Source organism: Lycium barbarum, chromosome 3, assembly GCF_019175385.1.
Source record: "Lycium barbarum isolate Lr01 chromosome 3, ASM1917538v2, whole genome shotgun sequence".
Classification (NCBI taxonomy): domain Eukaryota; kingdom Viridiplantae; phylum Streptophyta; class Magnoliopsida; order Solanales; family Solanaceae; genus Lycium; species Lycium barbarum.
The window spans coordinates 4,397,106-4,424,241 of record NC_083339.1 but is presented as its reverse complement, the minus strand read 5'-3'; the positions used below and the strand labels follow the sequence as shown (position 1 = coordinate 4,424,241).

Here is a 27,136-nt window from a genome sequence, read left to right as displayed (position 1 = left end):
ATGTATGAACCGGCATTGTCATTTGGAGTAATAGTATCAGGTGAATCAAACATTGCTTATGACAGTTCAGGCAAACACTTGTTAGCAACTGCGTTAGAGAAAATAGGTATATGGCACGTTATGCAAGGTGTTTGTACCAAAACACTAACTCCTTTACCTTCTTCAAATTCAAAAGGACACTCACTTGCTGTTACATCAATTGCTTCATCTTCTTCATCATCACATGTAAATAATCTCTCTTTCCTTCGTTTTTTCCTGCATTTTTCTATGCATGTGTATTTAAGGTGACGTTTTGGTAGTGGGTTAGAATTATGCATGTATTACTTATGCACGTATTAGTTGTGCATGTATTACTTATGCAGGTATTAGTTGTGTATTACTTATGCAGGTATTAGTTGTGCATGTATTACGATTTGTTTTCATGGTTTTAGTAGTGATATATTGGACTTAATTGCAGATAGCAAGTGGTTATGCTGAAGGAAGCATTAGAATCTGGGATTCCGAGAAAGGGATATGTGAAACCACACTGAATGGGCATAAAGGGGCTGTGACGGCCCTTAGATACAATAAGCTTGGATCATTACTAGCGTCAGGAAGCAAAGATAATGACGTTATCTTATGGGATGTGGTGGGTGAGACTGGCCTGTTTCGCCTTCGGGGACATCATGCTCAGGTTCATACTATCTTCAAACTAGGGATAACACATTTTTCATTTTTGACTTCATCATGTGTTACTTGTGAAATTCTAATTTTGTTCCATTGCCATTTGTGTTGCAAGTTACTGATCTCGTTTTCTTAGATTCTGGCAAAAAACTGGTAACAACTTCTAAGGACAAGTTTTTTAGGGTGTGGGATCTTGATACTCAACATTGCATGCAGATTATAATTGGCCATCATACTGAAATTTGGTCCATAGATATTGACCCTGAGGAAAGATATCTGGTCACTGGTTCTGCTGACCCTGAGCTTCGTTTTTACACTATAAAGCATGATTTAGCTGATGGACAACTGATTGCTAACAAAAGCGAGACATATGTAAATAAGGACTTGCCTACCAAAAACAAATGGGAAGTACTGAAGTCATTTGGTGAAATTCAGCGCCAAACCAAGGATAGAGTTGCAACAGTGATGTTTAATAAGTCTGGAAAGTTGCTGGCTTGTCAAGTTGCAGGGAAGACAGTGGAAGTATTCCGAGTGCTGGATGAGACTGAATCTAAACGCAAAGCGAAAAGAAGAATGAGTAGAAAGAAGGAGAAGAAAGCTGCCAAAGAAGGCTCGGAGGCAACGGAAAACGGAGAGATGGATATTGCAGCTGAAGGAGGCAGCAATCCTGCTGTTACAGTCTCGGATATCTTCAAGCTTCATTAGATCCTACGGGCTGGAAAGAAGATCTCCTCAATTTCATTCTCCCCAGTTACTTCAACGAATTCATTGGCTACCTTAGCATTGTCTATGACCAATAATTTGTTGGAATTTCATGCTATAGAAAGCAGTTCAACTACTAAATTGAGTGCTATTGAGCTTCAGGGGCATCGCGCTGATGTCAAAAGTGTTACTCTCAGCTCAGATAACACTCTTTTGATGTCGACTAGTCACAGTGCAATTAAAATATGGAACCCAACTATTGGTTCTTGCCTGCGCACAATTGATTCAGGATATGGTCTCTGTGGACTGTTTGTTCCAGGCAACCATTATGCGGTTGTTGGTACAAAAGGTGGAACCCTGGAATTTATTGACGTTAGAAGCGGTACTTGTGTAGAAGTAGTGGAAGCCCATGGCGGTTCTGTTCAGTCAATAGGCTTAACTCCAGATGGAACAGGTTTTGTCACTGGCAGCGCCGATCATGACATTAAATTCTGGGAATTTCAAATGGTGCAAAAGGCTGGCAAAGTGCGTAATCTAACTTTTTCTATGTAAAAAACATATGACAAATTGCCGTTCATGTTGGATGATTTAGGAGAGATCCTTGGATTCCTATGAAAAAGATAATTTATACTTAACCACATAGTAATATAATTGCTCAACAGCTATAATGGTGCTCTTATACTTATTAAAAAAGGGGGATATAATAGTGCTTATAAACAAAAGAAATAGTAGCATAGAATAACTGATTGCTGTACTTTAGTACTTCTATGGAAGTGATCAGGACCCTGAGGTTCTCATTTGAATAGGCATTTGTCTGGTATAAATATGTCAAATCCTTGATACAAAAGGGATTCTTACAACCACGTTTTTTTTTTACATGCACTAGTTTCTGTTATGATAAGAGAACCTCTATTCCTGCTGGTGAATAATGATGGGCTCTATTTATCGACATACATGAGTCTAAGTATTTAACCGCATCTCCCACAAGGAGCTTAAAGATGAATGAAGATGTTGAGGCTGTTGCTGCGAGCCCTGAGGGTAAATTTATTGTTGTTGCCTTGTTGGATAACACAGTAAAGGTAACAGTCTTAACTTATTTGAAGTGTCCGTGTTATGATTTCTGAAGAACAACTTTAAAGTTGGAAATTCTCGTCTCTTGGGACTTGTGGAAACATTATTTGGTACCCATGTTTTTAGAAACAAATGTTGTTTCTCGTATCAGTTTCATAAGGCCTTGCAATTGGCGTTGTTCGCCATATATCTTTCTGCCCAATTTTGAGTTTAATTTTAATCATTGGCTTACTCGCTGCATCTTATTTACTATTTGTTTATTTTTTATGCTTTACCAGCTACCTCTAAGCTTATGGCATAGAAGAAAAGCAATATTTTTCATTACACCTTGTCATTTCTCAACATTTTAGATTTTTGTCTTGATAAAGGATACATTTGATATTTTATCGCCGACCTCATTATTGGTGTGAGCTATGTTTGTTGGTGACGCTGAAAGCAGGAAGCTATAATACGTTGAAGTAGGATCTGTAAATAATAAAAGATCAGAACTTCTCAAGCAAAATCAAACAATGGTTTTCTCCAGTTAAAGTGCTACGCTAGTAAGCTGAACAGAGAAACCTTAGGTTTAGCCCTTGAGGTCCTTGGTAAAAGTTAACCTACTTCCTAAAATATCTTGTTCCCTAACTTAGACCCATTTGAACAGCCTGGAAAACGTTTGTGACTGAGACAAGATCCTAAAATCAGGTTCCAAATTTTCTGTCTAGCTTTGAATTCTAGGTTGTTTCCATTACACTGTTAAAACTTTTAAATCAATTTGTTTTTCTGTTGTATCATTGTTGTTTGTAGTCTAGTGAATGGATTTGTGTTTTAGTTCATGTCAAGGCTCTTGTTTCTGTCTGATCTTATCTAGTCCTAATACTTATGATGTCCATATGTTTTCAGGTCTACTATATGGATTCACTCAAGATATTTCTTTCACTCTACGGTCATAATCTTCCTGTATTGTGTATGGATATTTCTTCAGATGAGTATCTGCTTGTCAGTGGCTCTGCGGACAAAAATGTGAAGATTTGGGGTCTAGACTTCGGGGATTGTCATAGGTCACTTTTTGCGCATGCTGATAGGTGTTTTGATTACATTATTAAGTAATCTAGTATTCAACTAGGTATTTTACAATTAACAATGTTGATACTCTGTTATCATGGCAGCGTTATGAGAGTTAAGTTTGTACGCAAAACCCATTACTTTTTTACTGTGGGGAAAGATCGCTTGGTGAAGTACAAGGATGCTGACAAGTTTGAGTTGCTTTTAACCCTTGAAGGTCACCATGCTGAAGTTTGGTGTCTTGCTATGAGCAACCTTGGTGATTTTATTGTCACAGGATCTCATGATCGGTCCTTACGCCGTTGGGATCGTACTGAAGAACGACTCTTTCTTGAGGTATTCTGTGTTAATGCCTGAAATACCGCATCAGCTTTAGACAGTTTAAGCAAATAATTATGACTTGCTACTTGGATTTGCAGGAAGAGGAAGAGAAGAGATTGGAAGAGATGTTTGAATCAGACATTGACAATGGATTCGAGAACAAGTATGGATCAAAGGAAGAACTTCCAGAGGAGGGAGCTGTGGCATTAGCAGGGAAAAAGACTCAAGAAACTCTTACTGCTACAGATTCTATTATAGAAGCACTGGACATGGCAGATGCGGAACGGAAGCGAATTGCTGAACATCAGGTTTCTTTCTTCTGATTGTTCTACCTTTACTGAAAAAGAGTTAAAATAATGAAAATAAAGTAGTGTGGTTTTAGTTACTTGATGCAAAATTCATAAAATAATTTTTGAATTATCCAAAATATTTTTAGTGTAACAGACGAACAAGATTTTTATAGAGAAAATGCTGAACAAAGGTTGTCAAAAGAGGTGGTTATCTAAATATATGTGTCTTTTCCTTGCTCTCCTTTTTCTTTGGAACTGGGCGATTGGATATGGAGGGTAATAAGTGGCTAGTTAATTATTATTTTTTTAATAAAAAAATGAAACTGTTATCAGGATTTTTGACTTGGTAATTTCATGAATGCTGAATGCTACTTTTACATGTAGGAGGATAAATCAAAGGGTAGAGTTTCAGAATTCAGGCCGAATATTCTCATGCTTGAGCTTTCTCTATCTGATTATGTTCTTCATGCATTATCTAGTGTTCATACTAATGATCTGGAGCAAACATTGCTGGTAAGTGATTATTTTGAAAATAAGATTTCATATTAATTAGGAAAATCAGTTTTCTCAGTAATTATTTCCTGACTTGAAATGTTATTCAACTGCTTCAATTCTAATGCATCTTGGCTATTCCATACACTTGAGGTTAAAGCTTTACCATGCATATTCTATTTTTTGATGACATGGGAATCCGCAGCCGTTACCCTTCGGGTGCGCACAGGGTAAACCCACCTCCAGTGCAATAGCTCGCAAACCACACAGAAGAGGTAACTCGCACTAGGCAAACCCCGTGCGCCGAGCTCGACCCAGAAGGCAAATTACCTGCTATCGCAGGCAGGGGGTTTCGAACCTGAGACCTCCATTATGAAAGCCCCATGCTCAACCAACAGAGCGAGCCTTGTGGGTTTTACCATGTACCATGCATATTCTATTGAGCTTAAGTTTGCAAATTTCTACTTGGAGACACCGTGCCTAAATGTGGGCTTCAGATTAGGTTTATTTTTTATAATGGGAAGCTTATTGGTCCGTCCCATTTAACTTCTGATGGTGCGTAACAAGAGATAAAACTTCCTTTAGAGGGTGGTGAAATTAATTTGAAACTAGCCCAAATGGAAATCTTATGTTCAATCTCGTAGGGTTTTATAATTTTGCCATACTTGTGTTTTTCCTAAATCATATCATCTAGCTTGTGTTAGCATCTTATAGAATGACATCATTGAGAAACCTAACTTTAGTTTATTCTAATCTCTCTAATGGTGGTTATACTTATATATCTCACTCCAATAATATGTTATCCTACTCAATCCCACAGAATCCTTAATTCAACTTTCCAAGTTTTACACAATATTACTCCCTCCGTCCCATAATAAGTGTCACCTTAGAAAACTAAGACATAAATTGGCTAGTTTTTTCCAATTTTACCTTTAGACAAAAACTGATAAGTTAAAGTAGATGATTGGAAAAACCACATAGTAACTTGGTATTGTTGGATTCCCAATGTCAAAAGATTTACTACTTGTGCATGCTCTAATCAAGAGGAAAAAGTAATTTGTTTTTATTATATAAGGGTAATTTGGTAAACTTCACGTTGCATTATTGGTTTCTTAATACGCGTGTTTTTGGCTAAGGTGACACTTATTATGGGACGGAGGGAGTAACATTTGGTATCTCTTTGCATTTGGCTTTTCAATTGAGTTTAAATGGTTTGTATCCTGTCAATTTTGATTTTGTCTTATATATACATGATTGTATTTTAAATAATCCTTGCAGGCTTTACCCTTTTCTGATGCTTTGGAGCTCATGTCATACCTGAATAATTGGGCCTCTATACCAGATAAGGTTAACATTTTCTTTCAAGGAGATGTAGAATTTGTTGCATTTATATTGTAACGCGAATGTTGTGTTTTTTTTTTTTAACAGAATAATTGAATAGGATCTTCTGATATTAAGGCCAATCTCGAAAAGAGTGGAGAATGGGTAATTTCAGTAGCAATCAACAATTTTTTTTTTCTGTTTTTGTACAAAGTAAGATAAGTAATCAGCACATTTTTGCACGTCAACATCAAGTACGTAATATTATGTCGTTGGACTTGTAATTGTTTTATCTACGGCAGCTAGTGCTTCTTTTTCTTAGACTGCTTTATCATGACTTTTACGCTTTCGTTAGTTTCATTTCCATATTGCTTTGAACTGTTTGTGCTTATTTAACCTTTTCTCGTCGTGTTTTCTCTTGAGCCGAGGGTCTTTCGAAAACAACCTCCCTATCTTCCGAGATAGGGGTAAGGTCCGCGCACACTTTACCCTCCCCAGACCCCACATTGTGGGATTTCACGGGGTATATTGTTATCGGACTTGTAATTGTAGAAAGTATGCTCTACTTGAATGAGGTTCCTGTCTTCTGCTGTTCACAAGCTATGTCCAATCTTGAATTTCAGGGTAGTTATCCTTCTACTCTTCTTGCAGGTGGAGCTTGTTGTTAGGGTAGAAACACTGCAATGTCGACTTCATCAAGACCAGCTGGTTTCAACTGTCTCTACCAGACCCCTCTTGACCCAACTAAAAGACATTCGTGTCGGACATAAGGTAAGTTCGATGAACACCTTTGCTACGACTTTTTTAAGAGATTTTAGCTAAGTTGAAAATGTTCCTTTTTTTTTTTTATCTAAAAGCCGAAACTAGGAGTGTAAAACGGGCGGGTCAATGACACCCCCCAACCCGCCAATTCTTTTATAATTTTTGAGTACCTAATATTTTGTTAAAATTTATGACTATATGTAACATATCAAGCAACAAAAAAAAAGTCTTACAAATATTCTGACAAGGTTTATGTGGGTCAATTCGGGCTACATATAGCCTACTTTTTATATGGACTGAAATGGGTTGGGCTAAAATGAGTTGAGCTAATAAATAGGCGGGTCGACCCGCCCATGCTTGAACTGGTCATGTTTTCATGGGCTAATTTTGCTATGCCTATCCGAAACTATTAAACCATGTCCATGAATTTCAGTACCTGCACACATCACCCCATATTAAGCCTATAAACGGAACTATTGTCCTCATAGAGGATTCTTGTTTTGATATGAATTGTCTGACTATCACAGGAATTCAAAGATATCGCTGGTTTCAACCTTGCTGCAATGGAACATCTCAAGGTAGGTTCTATTTTGCGATTTTGATTTTGTGTCAAGACTCTTCTAAGTTCATTAGGTGTGAATAGACTATATTTCTGTTGTCCTCAGCAATTGGTATCTTCGCGGTCAGATGCTCCATTTCGAGATGCAAAGATATTGGCGCTACGCTCAGGATTCACGAAACGTACTGAATCAAGGGAAGACACAAAACAAGAAAAGAAGAGAAAGAAGAAACAGAAGAAGGTTGATGGAGGACATGTTTGGTCATAACTTATTATAACCTCAACTAAACTTATTACTATATGCCTTCATTTCTTAGTTCCCCTGGGGGAGGGGTGAGGGTAACAATTTTGGTCATACAGCTTCAGCAACTATGGTTAAGTTTTGGTATAAAATTTGTATATAGTTTTGGTTATTGAGTTGTAAAGACTTTTATAGTAATAACTAGCAATTGCTTCATTAGACCAATCATTTTGACTTGCAACCATGATTGTGTTGATTTCTTAAGGCATAATACATAAACAGGACCTCAAATCCTTAGCCTTAACTGGTAAGTATGCCCTTTAAATTTGGTGTGCACAAGTAGGCACCTCAACTTGTACAAAGTTGAACACGTAAACACAAATGCCGATGTGGCACTGACGAGACACAAATTTTGAAGGTGTCTAGATGAACATTTTGTAAGTAGGAGTGCTCAACTGATAAAGCGGAGACGAGTTGAGGTGCCTAATGTGCACAACCAAAGTTGGAAGGCATACTGAGGGCATGTTTGTTAATTATGCCATTTCTTAAAGGACAAGAGCTTTGTACTGATAATAGAACGTTCAAATGGTCAGGTTTAGAGGAGAAATTTGGATTCTTAGCAGCAACCTGAGTCCATTACATGTTCTAGTTTTGTAATTGTGAAAAACTTCTTCTCGTTTATTTTTTGAAATTCTGTGATGTCCAATTAGGCAACTTTTAAGGTTTTCTTCAGGATTCTTTTATTTTTATTTTTTATTGCTCGAGCATATTTCTTCTTCCCTACCAAATTTTAGAATTGTCTTTTTGTTTTGTTGTCCCAAAGGGGACAATCTGGTGCCCAAATAGGAATTTGCTCTAGGTAAGAATGCAATACAAGATCTGCAAGAAAGATAATTAGACAATATTGTTTTGTCTTTTTCACAAACTTACAAGTAGGAAGTTTCTAATTTAATAAAAGGATCAATATAATGCAAAATTTATCCACCTATTTCTTCTAGTCGAGCTGCTCGGCTTGTCATTATAAGAAAATGAATTACAATCCCCATTCTTCCTAAATTTGTAGAATTCATTGATTTTACAATGGATTCGTAAATCAGGTTGATTGGTTTGTTTTAAACTTAAAATTCTTCTATCAAGTCTTTTCCTATTTTTTCAATGTCACAGGTTTATAAAAAAAAAAATTGTTGTTTTCTGATGTTTTTGATAAACTCTTGTAAATTGAATAATATTTTTGATAATATTTGTAGTTGTTATGATCACCCTTTTTATCCATATCAACTTAAGTGGAGAAAAGTAGGGAGCATTATCCAAAGTGCTAGTTGGCCTATTTCTTGATTATAAAGTAAAATAAATAAATATTACGAGTTTGACGTACCCACATAGCATAGGCCTAATTATATGATCTCACCATAAAATAAATGGACGGTTAATAAAGCATTTCTTCAAATACTTTTTAACTCTAGTGATGCAATAATTTTAGCCTTCGACAATATTTATAGCCTTTTACACATGCACACAACACCTGTCAATTCTACAAATCTGAGTACAACCTGTTGCTTCGTTGTCCTCGTACGAGAAAATGACAAAAATGGTCCCTTATGTTTTAGGGTGATTTCAAAATAGTCCCTTATGTATACTGTATACATTGAACAATTTTAGTCCTTTAAGTTATCCAAAGTTAATACTTTTAGTCCTGCGGAAACTATGAATATAGAGTGCAATTTTTTTTAGTTTTTTGCGGTTATTGATATATTTGTAGAATTTGATTCAACTTAGGTGTAAGTTTTGCTACTTGTATTATTGCATTTTTTATTTTATTATTTGTATTATTATTATTATTATTATTATTATTATTATTATTATTATTATTGTTGTTGTTGTTGTTGTTGTCTCTTCTGCTATTGTTTCCTGATGTTTTTCTGCTTTACTTGAACCGATAGTCTGCGTACACTCTACCCCTCTACCTCACAAGGTAGGTGTAAGGTCTGGTCTGCGTACATTCTACCGTTCCCAAACCCACTTGTGAGATTACACTAGGTATGTTGGCATAGTGTCTAGTGCAGTTTTTTATGTTGCATATTTTAAGATTTGATTAGACTTTCTAAGGGGTTGTTTGGTTTGAACACAAGTTATGGTGGGATTAATTATGTTGAGATAAGTTATATTGAGATTAGTTATCCTGATATTATTTCTTATTGATTGTTTGGTTTGTTGTATTATAAGTAACATGCATTGCATAACTTTTAAGAAAAAGTTGTTTGTTTACAAAAATACCTTCCACCTTATGTAGTAGAAAAAGAGTTTTGAAAATCTCAGGGCTATTTTAGTCAATTTTATTGTTTTATCCTGGGATAACTTATCCCAGGATTACTATTCCACCCTCTGATGGGTATACGTTATCCTAACACTATTTTTAATCCTGGGATAACTTATCCCACGGTTAGTAACCAAACAAAGAATAAGGTGATACTAAGGTGCCGTTTGGCCATAAATATAAAAAATAAATTCACTTTTTTGGAATTTTTGAAGTTGGAGTTGGAGTTGTGTTTGGCCATAGTTTTTGAAATTGTAGTTTTTGGTGAAATGTAGTTGTAAAAAAGTAATTTTTTTTTTGGAAAATAAGTTTTTTGAGTTTTTGGTATTCCGGAATACAACTTCAAGTTGTATTCGGAATATTTATGGCCAAACGCCCAAAAGTGAAAAAAAATTTCGGAAAAAAGTGAATAATTTTTATGGCCAAATGACACCTAAATTTTTATTCCATCACTATTTTTGCTTATCCATCGTACCAAACCATCCCTAAGTGTTTATAGTTAATTATTTTATCTCGCTATTTTCATCAACTTGTTAAATATTTTAACAAAAGACTAAATATTTAACCCTGTATACTTTAGGGTCCTATTTTGAACCTACTTTCAAACATAAGGAACCATTTTGGTTCATTTTCTCTCTACTTGTATCTTCTTTCATTTTTATTTTTTCACAAAAAACTCTGTTTTTGGTTAGTTTTTCCTCTGTTTTGGCGATCTCCTAAATTAATGGCTTCTTCCAGTTCTGGCAATTATGTACCTGCTGCTGGTAACCCTTTTTGCCAATATTCAATTTAATTAAAAAAAATTGTATCTTTTTGGTATTAGATTTAATTATTTTTTCTCTCTTTTGGATTATTGGTTGTTGTGTTATTATAGAGGTAGTTCAAGTTAAAAAAATTCTATCTTTTTTTGGATTGGATATTTTTGTGTTATTGGTGTTGTGTTATAGAGGCAATTCAAGTTAAAGATTCTTTCTTTTTGGGTTATTGGTGTTGTGTTATAGAGGCAATTCAAGTTAAAAATTCTTTCTTTTTGGTATTGGATTTACTTATTTATTCTTTTGGATTATTGGGGTTGTGCTAATATAGAGGCAGTTCAAGTTAAAGAATTCTTTCTTTTTTGTATTGGATTTATTTATTTTAAAATTTTTGGTTTGTGGGGCTGTGGTATAGAGGCAGCTCAAGTTAAGATTTTTTTTTTTTTTTTGAGAATGGTAACAGTTTAAGAATTCTTTCTTTTACTTGTGATTGGATTTATTTATTTGTTCATTTTGTTACTGGGGGTTGTGTTATTATAGAGGCAGTTCAAGTTAAAAATTCTATCTTTTTGGTGTTGGATTTACTTATTTTTACTTTTGGGGTTGTGTTATATAGAAGCAGTTCAAGTTAAAAATTCTATCTTTTTGGTATTGGATTTAATTATTTGCTAAAAAAAATAAAATAAAAATTATTTGCTGTTTTGGGTTATTGTGGTTGTGTTATAAGGCAGTTCAAGTTAAAAATTCTTTCTTTTTGTGATTGGATTTACTTAATTTTTTCTTTTTGGGTAATTAGGGGTTGTGCTAATATAAAGCAGTTCAAGTTAAAAATTCTATATTTTTGGTATTGGATTTACTAATTGTTCCTTTTGGGTAATTGGGGGTTGTGCTATAGAGGCAGTTCAAGTTCAGAATTCTTTCTTTTTGGGATTGGATTTAATTATTTTTACTTTTCGGTTATTGGGTTTGTGTTATAGAGGCAGTTAAAGTTAAGAATTCTTTCTTTTTGGGATTGGTTTTATTTATTTGTTCTTTTGGGTTATTGGTCGTGTGCTATTATTCTTTCTTTTGGTATTGGATTTATTTGTTTGTTGTTTTGGGTTATTAGGCGTTGTGTTATAGAGGCAGTTCAAGTTAACAAATTCTTTCTTTTTTGGATTGGATTTAATTTTTGTTGTTTTGGGTTATTGGATGTTGTGTTATTATAGAGGCAGTTCAAGTTCTGGTATGTTCATTGGCGGACGATTCACCAATTGTACGAGAATCGTCAATGGCTGCTCTAAAGGAGATAACTTTCTTGTATGTCCACTTCCTAGTTATATGTTTCCAAGTCTTCTTTCTATTTTTTTGCAGGTCACTCTGAGTTTATTGTATTTTGTTTTCTTTCAGAAACCCACTACTGGTTCTTGATTGTTGCTTAACAGTATCAAGAGGTGGACGACGGGTACTGTTCTGGAATTTGGTTTTGTTTGTTCATCATTTCTTAGATATTGAGTTAATTGTCAAAAACACACATGAGCTATTACTTTTTCGTGAGTTTCACACCTCAATTATCAATTGTTCCTTTTTTCCTACTTGGATGATCACCATATATGTATTAAAACAAACCTCGATATTTTCTACTTGAACTAGCACCATCTACTCAACTAGGTGTGTTTTAATACATAGATGGTGATAGTTTACGTACGGAAAAGGGAACAACTGATAATTGGGGTATGAAACTCGCGAAAAAGTGATAATGCAGGTGTGTTTTTGACCATTATCTCTTAGATATTTTATTGTAGTGTTCTTAATTGGGATGTTATGGATTTCAGAGGTTTGGAAATATAGCTGGTTTATTTCAAGTGATGTCAGTGGCAATTCAGGCTTTGGATAAGGGAGATGTTGATCCTAGTTATCTTGGAAAGTTGGCCAAAATTGCCACCTCTGAGGTGATCTCAACAAAGGTAAAGGAAACTGCCCTTACTAAATCTATGCTATAATTTGATATAACAGCTAGGGTAGGAGCTACGTTACCAGGAATCCATGATTTTAGGCTTTTTTGGACATGAGTGCAAAATTAGCATACATATGTATTTCAAAAAATTCCAAACTACTCCCACCGTTTCAATTTGTTTATCTTAGGTTGACTCGGCATGGAGTTAAAGAAAATAAAGAAGACTTTTGAATCGTGGTCTTAAACTGAAGATGTGTCTAATGTGCCAAAATGCCCTTTGAATCTTGTGGTCTTAAATATGCTATGTACGATATTGGATGTACAGAGTTACTAAATATAGAAAGTGACATTCTTTTTGAAACAAACTAAAAGAAAGTAAGACAAACAAATTGAAACCGAGGGAATACTAAATTTATGCTACAATTTGATTTAACAGTTGGAGCAGGAGCTATGTCACCATGCTCACTAACCAAAGGCAGGTTCATCATTTTACGCTTTTCTGTGACATGGGTGCAGAATTAGCATACAGAAGTATTTTTGAAAAATTTCCAACTTTTTATATAGAGGTTGAGGAGAAAGCAGTGGGCAGTGGCGGGAGCCCAAATTTTCACTAAGTGGGTTCAAATAAATAAACAAGTAAATACACGAAGATGCCAAGAGATTCAACATCTAGTATATATACATAAAAATAATTTTAACCATGTATATATAGTGTAGTTTTTCGGCGAAGGGGATTGCCCTTGCTTCCACCTGGCTCCGCCCCTGGCAATTGGTTTGGACGAACTTGCTGTTGGACCCTTGCATCCGTTTGTCATGAACGGATGTCCTAGGAATCAACATGTAGCAGTTTAGAGTTTCAATTTAGGGTCTTTGGTGGAGATTGATTATTTTGTTGTATCCTCAAGTATAATGTCACATTATTGGAATATCGAATGTGATGTTTTGTACGCTGGTTGTTCTTTCTTGTACGTTTCCGAGGATTGGCTGGACTTGTTATGATCATAACTACTTTTTTTTTTTTTTTTGGGATAAAGGTAACTATAATGATCATAACTACTAGTTTTGTGTTTCCTTATTGTGGATTTATTAGTTTTATCCACCAAAATTTGGATTGGTGTCAGAGTTGGTTCTTTGTCCATGTTGTTTGATGTGGGTTTCGTACTTCCTTATTTGTATAATGGATGTCAATTTTACATCCTCTATGTCCGGTGCAACGCTGGTAATATTCATATTACTCTAACAACTAGTTTGATCTCATGGTAGGAACTTAACGCTGACTGGCAAAGAGCTGCAGCTGGTGTACTCGTATCAATTGGTTCACATATGCCTGATCTGGTGAGTGTGTGCTTTTCTTTTTCTTATGAAAATAGATTTTTAGCAGACGAATGTAATCTGTGCTTTCTAATATATATTCTTTTGTCTTTATGAAAATAGATTCTACAAGAGAGAACGTTATCTTATGAACATATCTTTCATCATTCATGTTTCTTATTTATATGACTGTCAATAGAAAATTATGAGCTTTGTGGTAGAGTTGATTTTGTCAAACTACTAAATGTTGCTGTGGAACTCCTCAATTATTCATTGCTTTCCATATTAGCTCTGTTGAGTTTTGTGCATCACCTCATTTAAAAATTTAAAGTGTTAAGAGAGGGGCCTCGGTAAGCTCAGGACATGACCTTAGATAGGAGGGTTTGAAGGTCACGGATTAGGGTAGTAGGTTACTTGGTAGTTGCGCGTTCCCTTGCTTTCCTGCGAGATAGGGTTGACGGTCGTACTTGCATCTACTTTCTTAACGGTATTAATATTATCTCGTAGTTTCTTGTTCTTCGATTTCTGTTACCACCTGTGTTTTTTGAGTTTCGGTTATCGCATTATTTTGTTGTGTTACCGTTCTTTCTTCTGAATGATATGTCCTGCTTTCCATTTCGCACTTTTTTGTTGTTGTTGTTACTGCTTTTATTTCTGTATTCCCTTTTTCATTCTTCTTTGAAATGCTTTACTTAAGCCGAGGGTCTATCGGAAACAACCTCTCTATCTCTTCAAGGCAGGGGTAAGGTTTGCGTACAATCTACTATCCCCAGACCCCACCCGTGGGATTACACTGGGTCGGTTGTTGTTGTTCTTTCTTTCCATGTGGACCAACATACAGTTGCAGAAATAGAATCACAAACTTCGATAGAGGCTTTTCCCGGCCCTTTTTTGTTGAAAGAAAGAAATGCAAGAATTTTTGAGAATAGAAAGAATCCGTTTTCATAGCCAGGTACTGCTGTATCTCCTTACTTTCCTTTTAGTGCAACGTGGCTTCAGTTAATGATGTAGAACCCATGGTCGATGAAGGAGCTACTCTGTATTTACTGCCTAGCAATAATCTTAATGCTCTTAAAGTGATATTATGGGTTGACTTTGACTAGATGGAATGAATGGGGAGATTGTGAGCACACTCAAAATGCATTAGCAAAACGGTTTTTCGATTTTCACATATCTCATACCGTCTCAACTTCCAAGAACATTATGATTGTCGTTAGTGAATTGGAGTTTTTGCATGTTTGTTCCTTTATGGTAGCTAGAATATTGAACACCTTTACATCGATGAGACCATTTGAAATTCCTTTCTAGCTGGTGCGGTACATTAGGCAATCATAATTAATCTAACTTCCATTTGTTTATGCATTACCCTCTGAATAGACTTATGTGGTAGAAGTTATTTTCTGCTGGGCAGTGTTTTATTCTTCTCAGCACTAGATGATTTACACTAAGTTGTACATTCTGTCGTAGTTGCTAATGTCCGATTACAGAGAAGAATGCTTCTTTTCCTTGAAAAACTTACTCGTCTCCCCCGAAAAAGTACAAAGGATCTGGCTCGTTATCTTCTTTTGTATTAATGTCTAATTGTTTAGTTTTTGTTGCACAGTTTTCTGACAAATACTTGTATGTCCAGCACTCTTTCTTTCTTCTTGTTTTTTGATATTCTGAAGCTTCTTTATTCTAGTTTAATTCTTTAATTGTCTGTGGCAGATGATGGAAGAAATATTCCTCCATCTCTCAGGGTCAAATTCAGCGCTTCCAGCCATGGTTCAAATTCTTGCAGACTTTGCATCATCTGATGGTTTGTTTTCGGTTTGTTTGCAAATACTTTGTGGGTCGCTTTAACATTATGACATAAGTTACTTATCTGATCTACATCTATGATATTTGAAGCTTTGCAGTTTACTCCTCACCTTAAGGGTGTACTGGCACGAGTGGTGCCCATTCTTGGAAATGTGAGGGACATCCACCGGCCAATTTTTGCAAATGGTAATAGACCCCACTTCTCTTCCAATTTAAAATATATTTACTCATCAAGCAAGACGAAAGTAATAGCAGAGTGTTGTGGAAACCACCCCTAAATACTTTCTAATTAAAAGCAATGAGCATTTTTCTTCTATAAATTCTGGTAGAAAGTGAAGCTTCTGTTCATTGCAAAGTTTATATCAGTGCACATGATTGGTAAAGAGGGATAGAAATCAAGAAGTCATTTTACCTTTTTCATCAAAAGGAAAAAAAAAAAAAAAAAGAAATCACGAAGTCATTTATTCATGAGAAAAGTTGTTCTAGTAATTTATGTTACACTTCACTGCTGTTGTTCTAGTAACTTATGTTACACTTCACTGCTCAACTGTGTCCTTTGTTTTCATTGAAGGTACTTACGTTTTTTACTTTTTCCAGCATTCAAATGTTGGTGCCAGTCTTGCTGGCAGTGCAGTGTAGACTTCCCTCAGTCTTCAGTTGTAGATGCTGATATCATGTGAGACCAATTTGCTGTTTCTGGCTGGTTTTGATTTTCTTCAAGGATATTCATTTAGTTATTCATGGTGATATGAGTGCGCCGACTGTGCAGGTCCTTCTTGAATTCTGCATTTGAACTGTTATTGAGAGTTTGGGCAATTTCACGGGATCTGAAGGTTTGCCTATTCAGTTCTTTTTAGAACAATTTTAAAAATGTTGTCTTTATATGTAGTTACTGTCTTCATCAATATTTTTTACGTTTCACTTCTTACAAGTCTACCGAAGTTCTCGTGATGGTCGAACAAGTGTCATGATCAACTTTGCTTTCATTGTGGAGTACCTTTGACTGAGGTCAACTTACTCTTGTTTAAGGAAAACTACCTGCATTCTTGGGTGAAATTCCCGTTAAATAGTTATATACAGATGAGTTTAGAAACAATTGCTCCTGAGTTTAACAAAAACCTTGGTGCTAACTTTTAGCAAGTACCAACCGGAAAAAATCAATGACAATATCAATGCAGTAAAAGTAAATATCTTCTGTCAAAGTTTTACCTTTCCTTCCGATTTGAAACATGGTAGCCCGTGTGACATCATTAATGTGAACTGAGGGGAGAAAGGTAGTCTCAGAAGTCATCTCATCGAGGCATTGTGGCAGTTCTAGAAGGGCAAGAATGGTTAGATGAAGGGGGAGAGGAGGACCAAGGTGAAAAATGCTTAGAAAGATTGGGGGAGAAGGGACAGTGGAGAGCAGCCAACCTTTGGAAGTCACACATAAGGAGTAATGGATAACTGAATGAGTGGGTGGAAAATCTGTGGGGTTCGGGTAATTCGTAGGGGTTTCCATGAGGGTTTTGTGGATAAATTCATAAAGTTGCTTACAAACATTAAACGGAGAGCTAGGAGAGCACATGCGATGGTGGTGGTGGCAAGAGGGAGGGTAAGAAAGAGAGCATGTGGAAGAAAACAGATAATGAGAAAAGCACCCAAGGGTGTGGCTTAGTGGTCAATGAAGTGGGAGGAGAACCATGAGGTTTCACGTTCAAATTTTAGCGGAGATAAAACCACTAGGTGATTTCTTCCCATCTATCTAAGACTCAGTAGGCAAAGTTACTTGGTAGCTGGTGCTGGTGGGAGGTAGTAGGTACCCCGTGGAATTGGTCGAGGTGCGCGCAAGCTAGCCCAAACACCACGGTTATCAAAAAAAGTCTGGCAGATAATCCCTGCCTGTATATTTTGGTCTGTCTGCACCGAGAGGAATCATAAATGCTTTGATGGGTTATCAACTCCTTGCCACACTCTTAAAGTTAGGTGTCTTTTATGGTTATATATATAGGTGGCAGAATTTAGCCCCTGTAGCTTGCCTTATTCCGCTCTAGCTTAGCACTGTTTGTACCAAGCTGAATTCTCCTTCCCTCTTGTACTTATTGCATCTTCTTGATGCCTACTATATACTAAAATTTCTTGCTTCATCAAAAAAAGAAAAGAAAAGAAAAAAGAATCACATTGGAACTAGTTGAATTGATGATAGATAAGGGTGCTTTGAATCAGCAAGTAATATGTAGCTGCTTTCACCTATTAATGTATCCAATAAATTACACTTCTTTTGTTGTCCTTCCATTCCACTACATTTATTGCTCATTTTGAATTAGGCAAGGAAAAGGAAGTTTGGTTTCCTGACATACTATTTTCTCAGGTTCGCCTATCTTCTGTGGAAGCATTAGGGCAGATGGTTAGTCTTATTACTAGAACGCAGCTGAAGGCAGCTTTGCCAAGACTTATTCCAACTATATTGGAACTGTAAGACATACACTGGACTGCTATGTTTCAAGAAAACATATAATTTCAAATGCTGTGAATATCTCTGATGTCAAATGATTAGCTCCTTGCTTGTGCTAATTCTTTTTTTCAACTTAGAAATGCGAGTGATACTTTGGGAGAAATTGTTTGTTGTATCTGTTGGGGGCATTGGGGCTCTGTAACAACGAAAGCTTTCGATTTTCAGGTACAAGAGTGATCGAGATGATGTGGCCTTTGTGGCAACTTGTAGCCTTCATAATCTATTGAACGCTTCATTACTGTTGGAAAATGGTCCACCATTACTTGATTTTGAGGTAGAAAAGCTGTTTGAGTTGACATTCTCTCTCACACACCCAGCAATTTATGTTACTATCTGCTGTCTCTTGTACTCTGATTATTGTATTAGTTTGCTGTTGTTACTGTTCCCTTTCTTCATAATGCTTTATCATGCTGTCGATTGTATTTTGCGATGACTTCCTCACTTCTTATAATTCTTGTCTGGCCTTCTTTGAAATGCCCTTTCTTGAGCTGAGGGTCGTCGGAAACAGCCTCTCTACCTCCCAACGTAGGGGTAAGGACTGCGTACACTCGACCCTCCCCAGACCCCCCCCCCCCCCCCCCCCCCCCCTGTGGGAATATACTGGTATGTTGTTGTTGCTCAATACTGTAGGATAACTTGATTTTCCGCTAATTCTTACCCTATTACTTCTAATTACTAGTGAATACTTGTCTTGTCTTGGAATGAGGAATTGGAATCATTTATTAATAGCATCAATCTTGGCAAAGTCATCATGACTAGTCATAATTAATAGTATTCCCGGCCAACAGACGGTCGCTGTTTGGTGCTTTTGTAATTTTCTATGGTACTGCCTTAGTACTGTACAACAATAAAATATTACTTTATAAAAATAAGAAAAGAAAAAGACAGTCACTCTTTGGACCATCATACACGGTCCAATTTTTTGCTTCGTTGGTGACTTGTCACGACTGTTGCTCAGGTCGCCTCCTCCTTCTGGTCCAACCTGGAAATTCCACCTTTTCCCTTCTTTCTTGTCATGACTGCTGCTCAGGTTTCCCTTCTTTCTTGCATATAAAGGGTAGTCAAATTTGTCAAAAGAGTCATCCTTCAAATCCCGATGGATAAAGAGGCGACCCCTCATCATCACTAGTTTCCTATTCAGTTCTAGACTATCTCTCTTGAGAAACTTGGGTCAAAGCAGCAGTATATGGATATTCATATTTTATCTGGAAATATCAATATACACGGCCTTATTAAAAAAAATCAAAATATACACGTTTTGGAAGCATAGAGATATACTTGTTTTGTCAAACTGACCTAGTACTTAATGGAAGCATTCTGAAGCTGGTCAGGAAGGAGGATAGATAAGCAGTGTAGGTTGATCCAGATCACGCCTGCATGCATTTTTGGTTGTTGTTTGGAAAAAAGAGAATTAACATGTGCAGTCTTAAAGATAAGTGTTTGTATCTATTAGCTTTTTGTTGCAAATTGAAAGCTATACACAAGATAACCATGTTACTCAGAACTCCTGAACTCCTTTAGAGGAACTTTAGGCCATGGCGCTGCTATTGATGATTGCCTAAATCTGACTTATTAAAAATATAGCGAAGTTTGATAACCAAGTCCACGTGACATAGCTTGTTAAACACCTTACTTAATTCACCCTTTAGGGCTTTACCACATCGATGGGAACCTTAGAGGCTAGGGTTGAAATCCAGAGGGGACAAAAAACACTAGTTGATTTCTTTCCCTTTCCCAAAGCCTTGGTGGACTGAGTTACCCTTATCTGTGTTTGGTGGGAGATAGTAGGTACCCCGTGGAACAGTCGAGGTGCACGCTAGATGGTCCGAACACCATCGATATAAAAAGTAAAAAATAAAAAATAAAAAATAAAATGAAGTGTTACATAAAAAGTCATTAAGAATCCAGTCCAAGGAGTATATCTTTGACAAAGTGCAAACAAATATTCTTTGTATGGTCCTTTGACCAAACAATTTTGTTGAACCTACTCACTTTAGCAATGGTAACTTGATGGTCTATTCTAGGTTCTTCTGGATATAGTCTTGCCTCAGATTGTACTTCTGTTGGGATGCCTCTTGTAATTTTTTTCCGATGACCGAAAAATCCGTCTGGAGCACCCCTCTGGACCAACTGCAGCCTTTGGAACTCGGATGATTGGCCTGCCCTCTATTCCTCTCCACTTAGATACTGAACTTAGTTCGCTTGGCGCAGGGCTCGAATTTGTGACCTAAGACACAAGTCCTTGAACCTTTGCCAATTGAGCTGACCCCTGTGGACAAATGCCGCTTGTAACTTATCTCAAGAGCCGTTAAGGTTTCACCAATTAGAGTGATGTATACCTGATGTTATGCAATCATTTCATTGTTAAACATGTTGCTATATCGTTTCCGTTTATAGCATTATTCTGATTTAGATAGGTAGCTAACTATCTTTGATGTGTGCAGGACCTTAGTGTCATATTGTCAACTCTTCTTCCTGTGGTTTGGAGAAGCAGTGACAAAAAAGAGCATTCAGATTTCTCAGTTGGGCTAAAGGTCTTGTTTATTGATTTATTTATTGTTTTGACTTTAAGAGTAAATTTCATTGATTGACTAGTTGATGGTTGTTTCCTGCTTTCCTGCTTGGAAGCTGTTCAGGTCCCATTTCTGTATTTGAGGCCTTAGTTTGTTTTTATTTTTCAATAGTTAGATCTTATTAACCCAAAGGGTAGAAACACATGGGTTTACAATCTCACATTAGCATTCTAGGAATCCCATTCAATTATCTACACAAAGAGAGGTTCTCCGTGCACTTCAAAAATAATCAAGATATAACAAAATGTTCTTAATCGGTCAGATGAATTTTCCTCCTCAAAAAGCTCTTCTGTTGCTTCTTGCCATATCGTCCAAAAAATGGCACGTGGAAGGATCCTCCGTAACCTTAACTGATTGGCCTCTTGGTTATTCCTCTCCAACTTTTAAGGGGATCACACTACTTGTCGGCAAATTAAACCAGATAGAAGATTACACAATTTTGAAGAAAGACCAGTACAAGTGTAGATGTGCGTGACCTGTATGACCCCTTCTCCAGACTATGCATGAAGCACCAACAAACATATATTTCCTCTCTTCCTAAGATTTTTAGGAGTAAGAATCGCACTACTAGCAGTTGGCTATTAAGAAAAGGCAACTTTTTCGGTGCCATTATGCGCAGATAGCTAGCTATGTGAGAGAAGCCTTTGGATTCTTTCTTCAACAGAGCATGGTAGAAAGATCATACACTAAAAATGTGTGAAGATAGCCTCCCTCTCCCAGGTTGCACGTGCCTTAGTTTGTTCGTCCACATGTCTGTATAGATAGTTTGGTTACCTACATGCTGTCCTTTTAAAGAAGAAGTTCTGTTGCTATTAAAGTGGTAAGATACCACCTCTTAAAAAAGAAGAAGCTTTCTGTGAGTGGATATCATGCTTTAAATTAGTAGATTCTCAGAAGGTAGTATAGGGTGGATTTTCTTTCTTCCCTAAGTTTCTGGTCATATTAACATTACCGGGGCTTTCTTTTTGCCCTGTGACAAACATCTGCTTTGTCTCTTAAAATCGTTCTGTGTATCTACGCATGTTATATTTGACTAATATATAGTTCTTTTGTCTTTTGTGCGAATGGCAGACTTATAATGAAGTTCAGCATTGTTTCCTAACAGTTGGTTTGGTGTACCCAGAGGATTTGTTTGTCTTCCTTCTTAATGTGCGTATTTTTACCTACATGCATTCCGATGCAAGAACTTTGTGATATTATGCTCAGTGTATCACCTATCAAGGAGGCAATTAAAAGGAAACCAAAAGCTTGCAATAGGGAATAAAACTGTCTTTTTTCATTTTCCTCCATTTGTTTTTGAACTCCAAAATTCAACCTTTTCTTAAAAAAAATGAAATAGCGAACTTAGTTGTGAGACTTGATTATTTACAAGGTAATTGTTCCACTAAATGTTGGGTATTTGCTCTTTGCCACTGTCAGAAATGCAAGCTGAAAGAAGAACAACTTGCTGTTGGTGCACTTTGTGTATTAAAGCATTTATTACCCAGGTTATTTTTTCTACCTTAATTTGTTAATGTTAAGTTTATCTTCTCTTTCCCAATGTGACTGTCATCGACTACTTTTATAGATTGTCCGAGGCTTGGCATAGTAAGAGGCCTTTACTAATTGAAGTTGTGACGCTGTTATTGGATGAGCTTAATTTAGGGGTCTGCAAGGCCCTTGCAGAGGTATTTAAGAGTTGAAAGTTTGCGTCTAGTGGCCAAGTTATGTAAACACTTACTCTACTTCTAGATACTATGTGACTGTGTTGCTTGCTTTGCAGCTAATTGTGGTTATGGCTTCCCACTGTTACTTGGTTGGTCCTTCTGGAGAGTTGTTCATTGAATATCTCGTTCGCCATGCTGCAATGTTTGGTCTGCACAGAGATTATACTGAGAGATCCAGGGAATTGAACTCGTCACCTGGTGGTTATTATCCTTTTGTGTACAAGAAAGTGGAGGTATGCATCTCTTGTAAAATATTCTGGAACTTGCAGTGGGTGGTCTGTTGTCTCTGTTTCAATATCTCCACCAATTTCATCTCTTATTCATGATTGTGTTGAGTTGCTTGCCCTTCTCTTCATGTGTGATAAAGAGAGGAGTGCTTCCTCTGGCTTTTGGGGAGGGAGAGTGAGAGATGGTTCCCATCATTTTTTTTTTTGTGGTCAGATGAGGTGGTTCCTATTCCCCATCTATGGAGAGCTTCATCTTGAGTTGACTCCTGCGTATGTTTCAGTTAGTGTGTCAGGATATCTATCAGAATGTGACGCCTGTTGCATAGATTTAATTTTTTATATGCTAAACTATAAGATGCTTGAATTCTCTCAGATGAAGATGGAGGTTGGTACACTGTCAGAATTGAGTTCAATCTGTGAAAAGGGTCTTCTTCTAATAACTGTTACTGTCCCTGAGATGGAGGTATGGGAGTACTTCTCCCTTTAAGAAATTTCACTTTAGTATTCCGTGTGAAGATTTTTGCAGTTATTTACTCCCTCCCCCCTCCCCCCTCCCCCGTGCGCTTTTATGCTTATTATCATTTGTGGACTAACTGAATTCAGTTTGTGCGGATTGTAGCATGTTTTATGGCCATTTTTATTAAAGATGATCATACCACGAGTTTACACGGGTGCAGTTGCCACGGTATGAGATATTTTGTCTCCTTTTGGCCTTCATTTTTTGACAAGGTTCACTACCTGTTCTTGCCTGTTGAAAACTTTTCTCTCTTTAAGGCAAGCTAATGTTCTATCTGCCATTGATAATGGGGTTTCACATATACTACCATAACTCCTTCAAGTACCTTCTTTTTAGGTCTGCAAATGCATATCAGAATTGTGCAGGCGTAGATCTTCTCAAAGTGGTGCATCGGTTTTGGAATGTAAAGCTCGTGCTGATATTCCGCATCCTGAGGTAATGAACTTTAGTTTCACTGAACAGTGGAGAATTTATACATTTTCATCTTGTTTAAGAAATTTATACAGCTACTTTACCTCATTTTTGGTGTTTTAGGAGCTTTTTGCACGCCTGATTGTTCTTCTCCATAATCCTCTGGCTAGAGAGCAGTTGGCAACCCAGATTCTAACCGTAAGTCCTTGTGTATAGCGTCTTAGACTATAATAATTGTTGAAGTGTGTAACCATCTCATCTAAAAGCTTAATCTGTTAGAAAGAGCACACATTTATTAACTGAAAGTCCTTGTGTCTTGCAGGTCTTGTGTTATTTGGCACCACTTTTTCCAAAGGACATTAACCTGTTTTGGCAAGATGAGGTATACAATATATGCAATATGTTAACCAAGCTTATACTTCAGCAATTTTTTTAGTGTTTTCGTGCATTGAAATTATATACTATATAAACAACCAGACAACTGAAGATTGACGTCAAAGGCCTAGTTATTCTACTAATTAGCCAAAATTGAATTATTTCTATATCATCTCGATAACTGTCAGCTACAAACCTAAATTATGGGTTTTTAGTATATGTTCCATGGTTTGATCATTGTATTCATATTGGGACTTCTAAAAGTAACACTCTTCGAACTTACTACTACCACATTGTGGCTAAGTTTTCTCTTTTTCGAGTTCAGACCAGATCTTTGAAGCTCCTCAACTGACATCTTGCGACTAGGTTCTTTTTAGTATTCGCCCTTTGACTTATTTCTTCTATTATATTAGCAGAAAGTGAGGACATTGTACACAATTCCTTCCTAATATGCTCTCTGCCTTTGCCTATTCCACATTGTCGCTTCACTCTTCTTTCTGAGCCCTATCCACCATCACATCACACTTCCCTCCACCTTTAACAGCCCCCATAACCTATTCATGGACATGTGAAGGAATAGGCGTGGGTAAAACGGCCAGTGGAGGGGTAGTAGTACAGAGGCTGTTCAGGGAAAGGTGCAACGAGGGTGCATGAAAAGGGGAATTAAATTGCAGATCTGAAATCTAGAATATGTAATATCCAGGGGCCAAAATAGGATGGGATCTCTATTTATTCTAGTGAAATATTGGATACTTTGCTTTTTTATGTAATACGGTGACAATATTTTCTGTATGTCTTAATGGGTTATCTTATTTGCTAAGCTCTAGATTCCGAAGATGAAGGCATACGTCAGTGATACAGAGGACTTAAAGCAGGATCCATCATATCAAGAGTCTTGGGATGACATGATTATCAATGTAAGACTAGTAACTTTATCCCCATGTTTGAAGCATTGAAATTGTTTCCTCGTTCTTTATGATCAAATTATTATTCAAGACTACATAGCTCGATGTGTAGGGTACTCTTTGTTCCTTGAGAATATGATTTGCTTTATATAAGAAATAATGCCACTGAGGAAAAGCATAAACAAAGTACTAAGAGCAATGAATATTTTTTATTACTCAGAATAATAAATATTTCTCAATCTCTTAAAGCATGTCGTCTCTTTTGGAAACAATGACTTCTCTGCTCCTGATTCTATGAGAAATTCTTTGAATGCATCTCATCTCATAACTTTTTTGGAGCCATAAAAAGGGTAATTTCATTAATATCAGTACTAAGATGGTGCATCTCATGTTAACTTTTACTGACTTGAAGTAAAGTTTCACCACTGCCTCAATACATATTGGACCTAAATTCGTCTATTGACAGTTTATTGCAGAGTCTTTGGATGTAATTCAGGATGTTGACTGGGTTATATCGCTTGGAAATGCATTCGAAAAGCATTATGAACTTTATAAACCTGATGACGAGCACTCTGCATTGCTTCATCGGTAATGTCAGTGATCTTCAATTTGATAACTTCACTGGGAACTGCAAATTCTTTTTATACTACTCTCGCTTAATTTGCTTATTTGTGTGACTGCCTCAGTGCATATTTAATTAATGAAACTTTATGATTAGCCAACTTTTCTTATTGTCACTTGGCCAATTCAATATATAAATTGTCATAAAAGCTGAATTATTATCTTTTGAGCTCTTCTATTCTATTTTCTTATCTTAACATCATAGTTATTAGATTTCCATTGGTTGATTATTTTTGATAGAATTCTAAACTATTCTAAGTACCTCCTGACACCAAACACTTATTCCTGGGGAATAAACAATTTTATTGATGAGAACCGAATTGCATGCAGGAAAATTTCTAATTGCTTGTCTAAGAGACTTTTTATTTGAATAACTTCAGTATAGTATAAATAAACTGAACATCCCAGGCCCTTGATAGTTTTTGCTTGGTTGGGATCAAGGAGGCCCTTCACTTCTTCTCTTCATCCTTCTTCAGTTTGAGGGTTACTAAAAGTCATTTATTCTCATTGAGCAGTTTCTCCTAAGTTCTTGTGGCCATTGAATCTTTCAATTACATATCCTGATTATGTATTTGCAAACCGACCTGCATTCTGAGCAGGCATTGTTTACTTGAGCATTCTAATCATTCATTGTTCTGTATACCCTTTTTCTGATGAAATGAGAGGAGATAAAATGAAAATGATATCCTCAAATTTGGAAAAAAAAATCCTGATTTTGCTGCATTGCATGGATATGGAAATAGCTATTGTTGGGATAGAGAATAATTGAAAATACAGTTAATATTTGCCGATTGTTGTTAGATAAGATATTGTATTGATTCGAAAAGGTGATTCAACCCCTTGTACAGGTTTATACAATTATTAGTTTTAGAACAATTTATCATTGTCTACGTAGAGTGAGTAGTCATCTGTATTAATAGGAATCTTATAGGCGCTTTAAAAATTTCAAAAGACAAAAAGATCCAACGAAGTTGCGTAAGGGAAATTTCGGTCCTTTCAAAAACCCTCCAATTTATTTCTTTGCAGGTTGTTCACATTAGTGCGCAAGGGTCACTGTATCTTAATAGTTACCAATTATTGACTTTGTAATCCCCGAGGATGGTAAATAACTTCCTTTAATATCCATATGCAAATAGAAATGGGAACCATATAGCGTTAAAGTTTTTCCCTTGAAACTGACAATGGCCATGAATGGTTAATTTTAATATATTCTAGTTGTCGAATTTTGTATTCAAACTAGGATGGGTTGTTGTCGTGACTAATTGCAGGCTCATCCAACATTTCTTCCTCGTATTTCTCAGGGAGGGTTTTCTTAATTCCAACTTTCACCTTCCAGAAGCTCCTGATTCTTCGCTAAATTTATTATCCTATTAACAGAAAATTTCCCTTGTCGTTGTTCTAAAGTGAATAAAGAATTCTAATTTTGTGGACATGAAACTATTGAATATATTATCCTCCATGGTAGGGGTAAGGTCTGCGTACACTCTACCCTCTAGACCCCACTTTGTGGGATTACACTGGGTATGTTGTCGTTGTTGAAACTATTGAACCTCTTTGAGAAATATGTTCCCTTCTGAGCATTGAAGAAGAAAAAGGGAAGCATCTCTAGAAGATAAGTTATCAGTTTTATGGTTAAGGTACTGCAGATTGCTCTTTTCACAGCACAACTGCTAAGATGTGCAAGTTGAATTTCCTCTCTCTCCCACTGTTAAGTTATGCTTTAAGT

At 36.4% G+C, this 27,136-nt stretch overlaps 1 protein-coding gene and 1 pseudogene across 7 annotated transcripts in view; both read left to right on the top strand.

Moving 5' to 3' along the window:
- On the top strand, positions 1-1,917 carry LOC132629771 (uncharacterized; annotated as a pseudogene).
- An 8,471-nt stretch (positions 1,918-10,388) lies between these two features.
- Positions 10,389-27,136, top strand: part of LOC132629972 (protein SHOOT GRAVITROPISM 6) — a 38,920-nt gene continuing 22,172 nt past the window's right edge. The window contains exons 1-23 of one of the 7 annotated variants that reach the window (XM_060345435.1): positions 10,389-10,543; positions 11,743-11,833; positions 11,924-11,978; positions 12,349-12,480; positions 13,734-13,805; positions 15,489-15,590; positions 15,680-15,767; positions 16,179-16,257; positions 16,351-16,414; positions 17,932-18,035; positions 18,241-18,349; positions 20,520-20,609; positions 21,720-21,797; positions 22,068-22,135; positions 22,216-22,315; positions 22,411-22,587; positions 22,955-23,044; positions 23,201-23,266; positions 23,435-23,533; positions 23,633-23,707; positions 23,832-23,891; positions 24,712-24,801; positions 25,256-25,377. In XM_060345435.1, coding sequence (XP_060201418.1) covers positions 10,504-10,543; positions 11,743-11,833; positions 11,924-11,978; positions 12,349-12,480; positions 13,734-13,805; positions 15,489-15,590; positions 15,680-15,767; positions 16,179-16,257; positions 16,351-16,414; positions 17,932-18,035; positions 18,241-18,349; positions 20,520-20,609; positions 21,720-21,797; positions 22,068-22,135; positions 22,216-22,315; positions 22,411-22,587; positions 22,955-23,044; positions 23,201-23,266; positions 23,435-23,533; positions 23,633-23,707; positions 23,832-23,891; positions 24,712-24,801; positions 25,256-25,377 — 2,051 coding nt within the window. In that variant the 5' untranslated portion in view covers positions 10,389-10,503. Of the gene's footprint in view, positions 10,544-10,790; positions 10,813-11,742; positions 11,834-11,923; positions 11,979-12,348; positions 12,481-13,733; positions 13,806-15,488; positions 15,591-15,671; positions 15,768-16,178; positions 16,415-17,931; positions 18,036-18,240; positions 18,350-20,519; positions 20,610-21,719; positions 21,798-22,067; positions 22,136-22,215; positions 22,316-22,410; positions 22,588-22,954; positions 23,045-23,200; positions 23,267-23,434; positions 23,534-23,632; positions 23,708-23,831; positions 23,892-24,711; positions 24,802-25,255; positions 25,378-27,136 lie in introns of those variants that run through there. The other 6 variants (XM_060345429.1, XM_060345428.1, XM_060345431.1 and 3 more) reach the window with 6 other exon arrangements.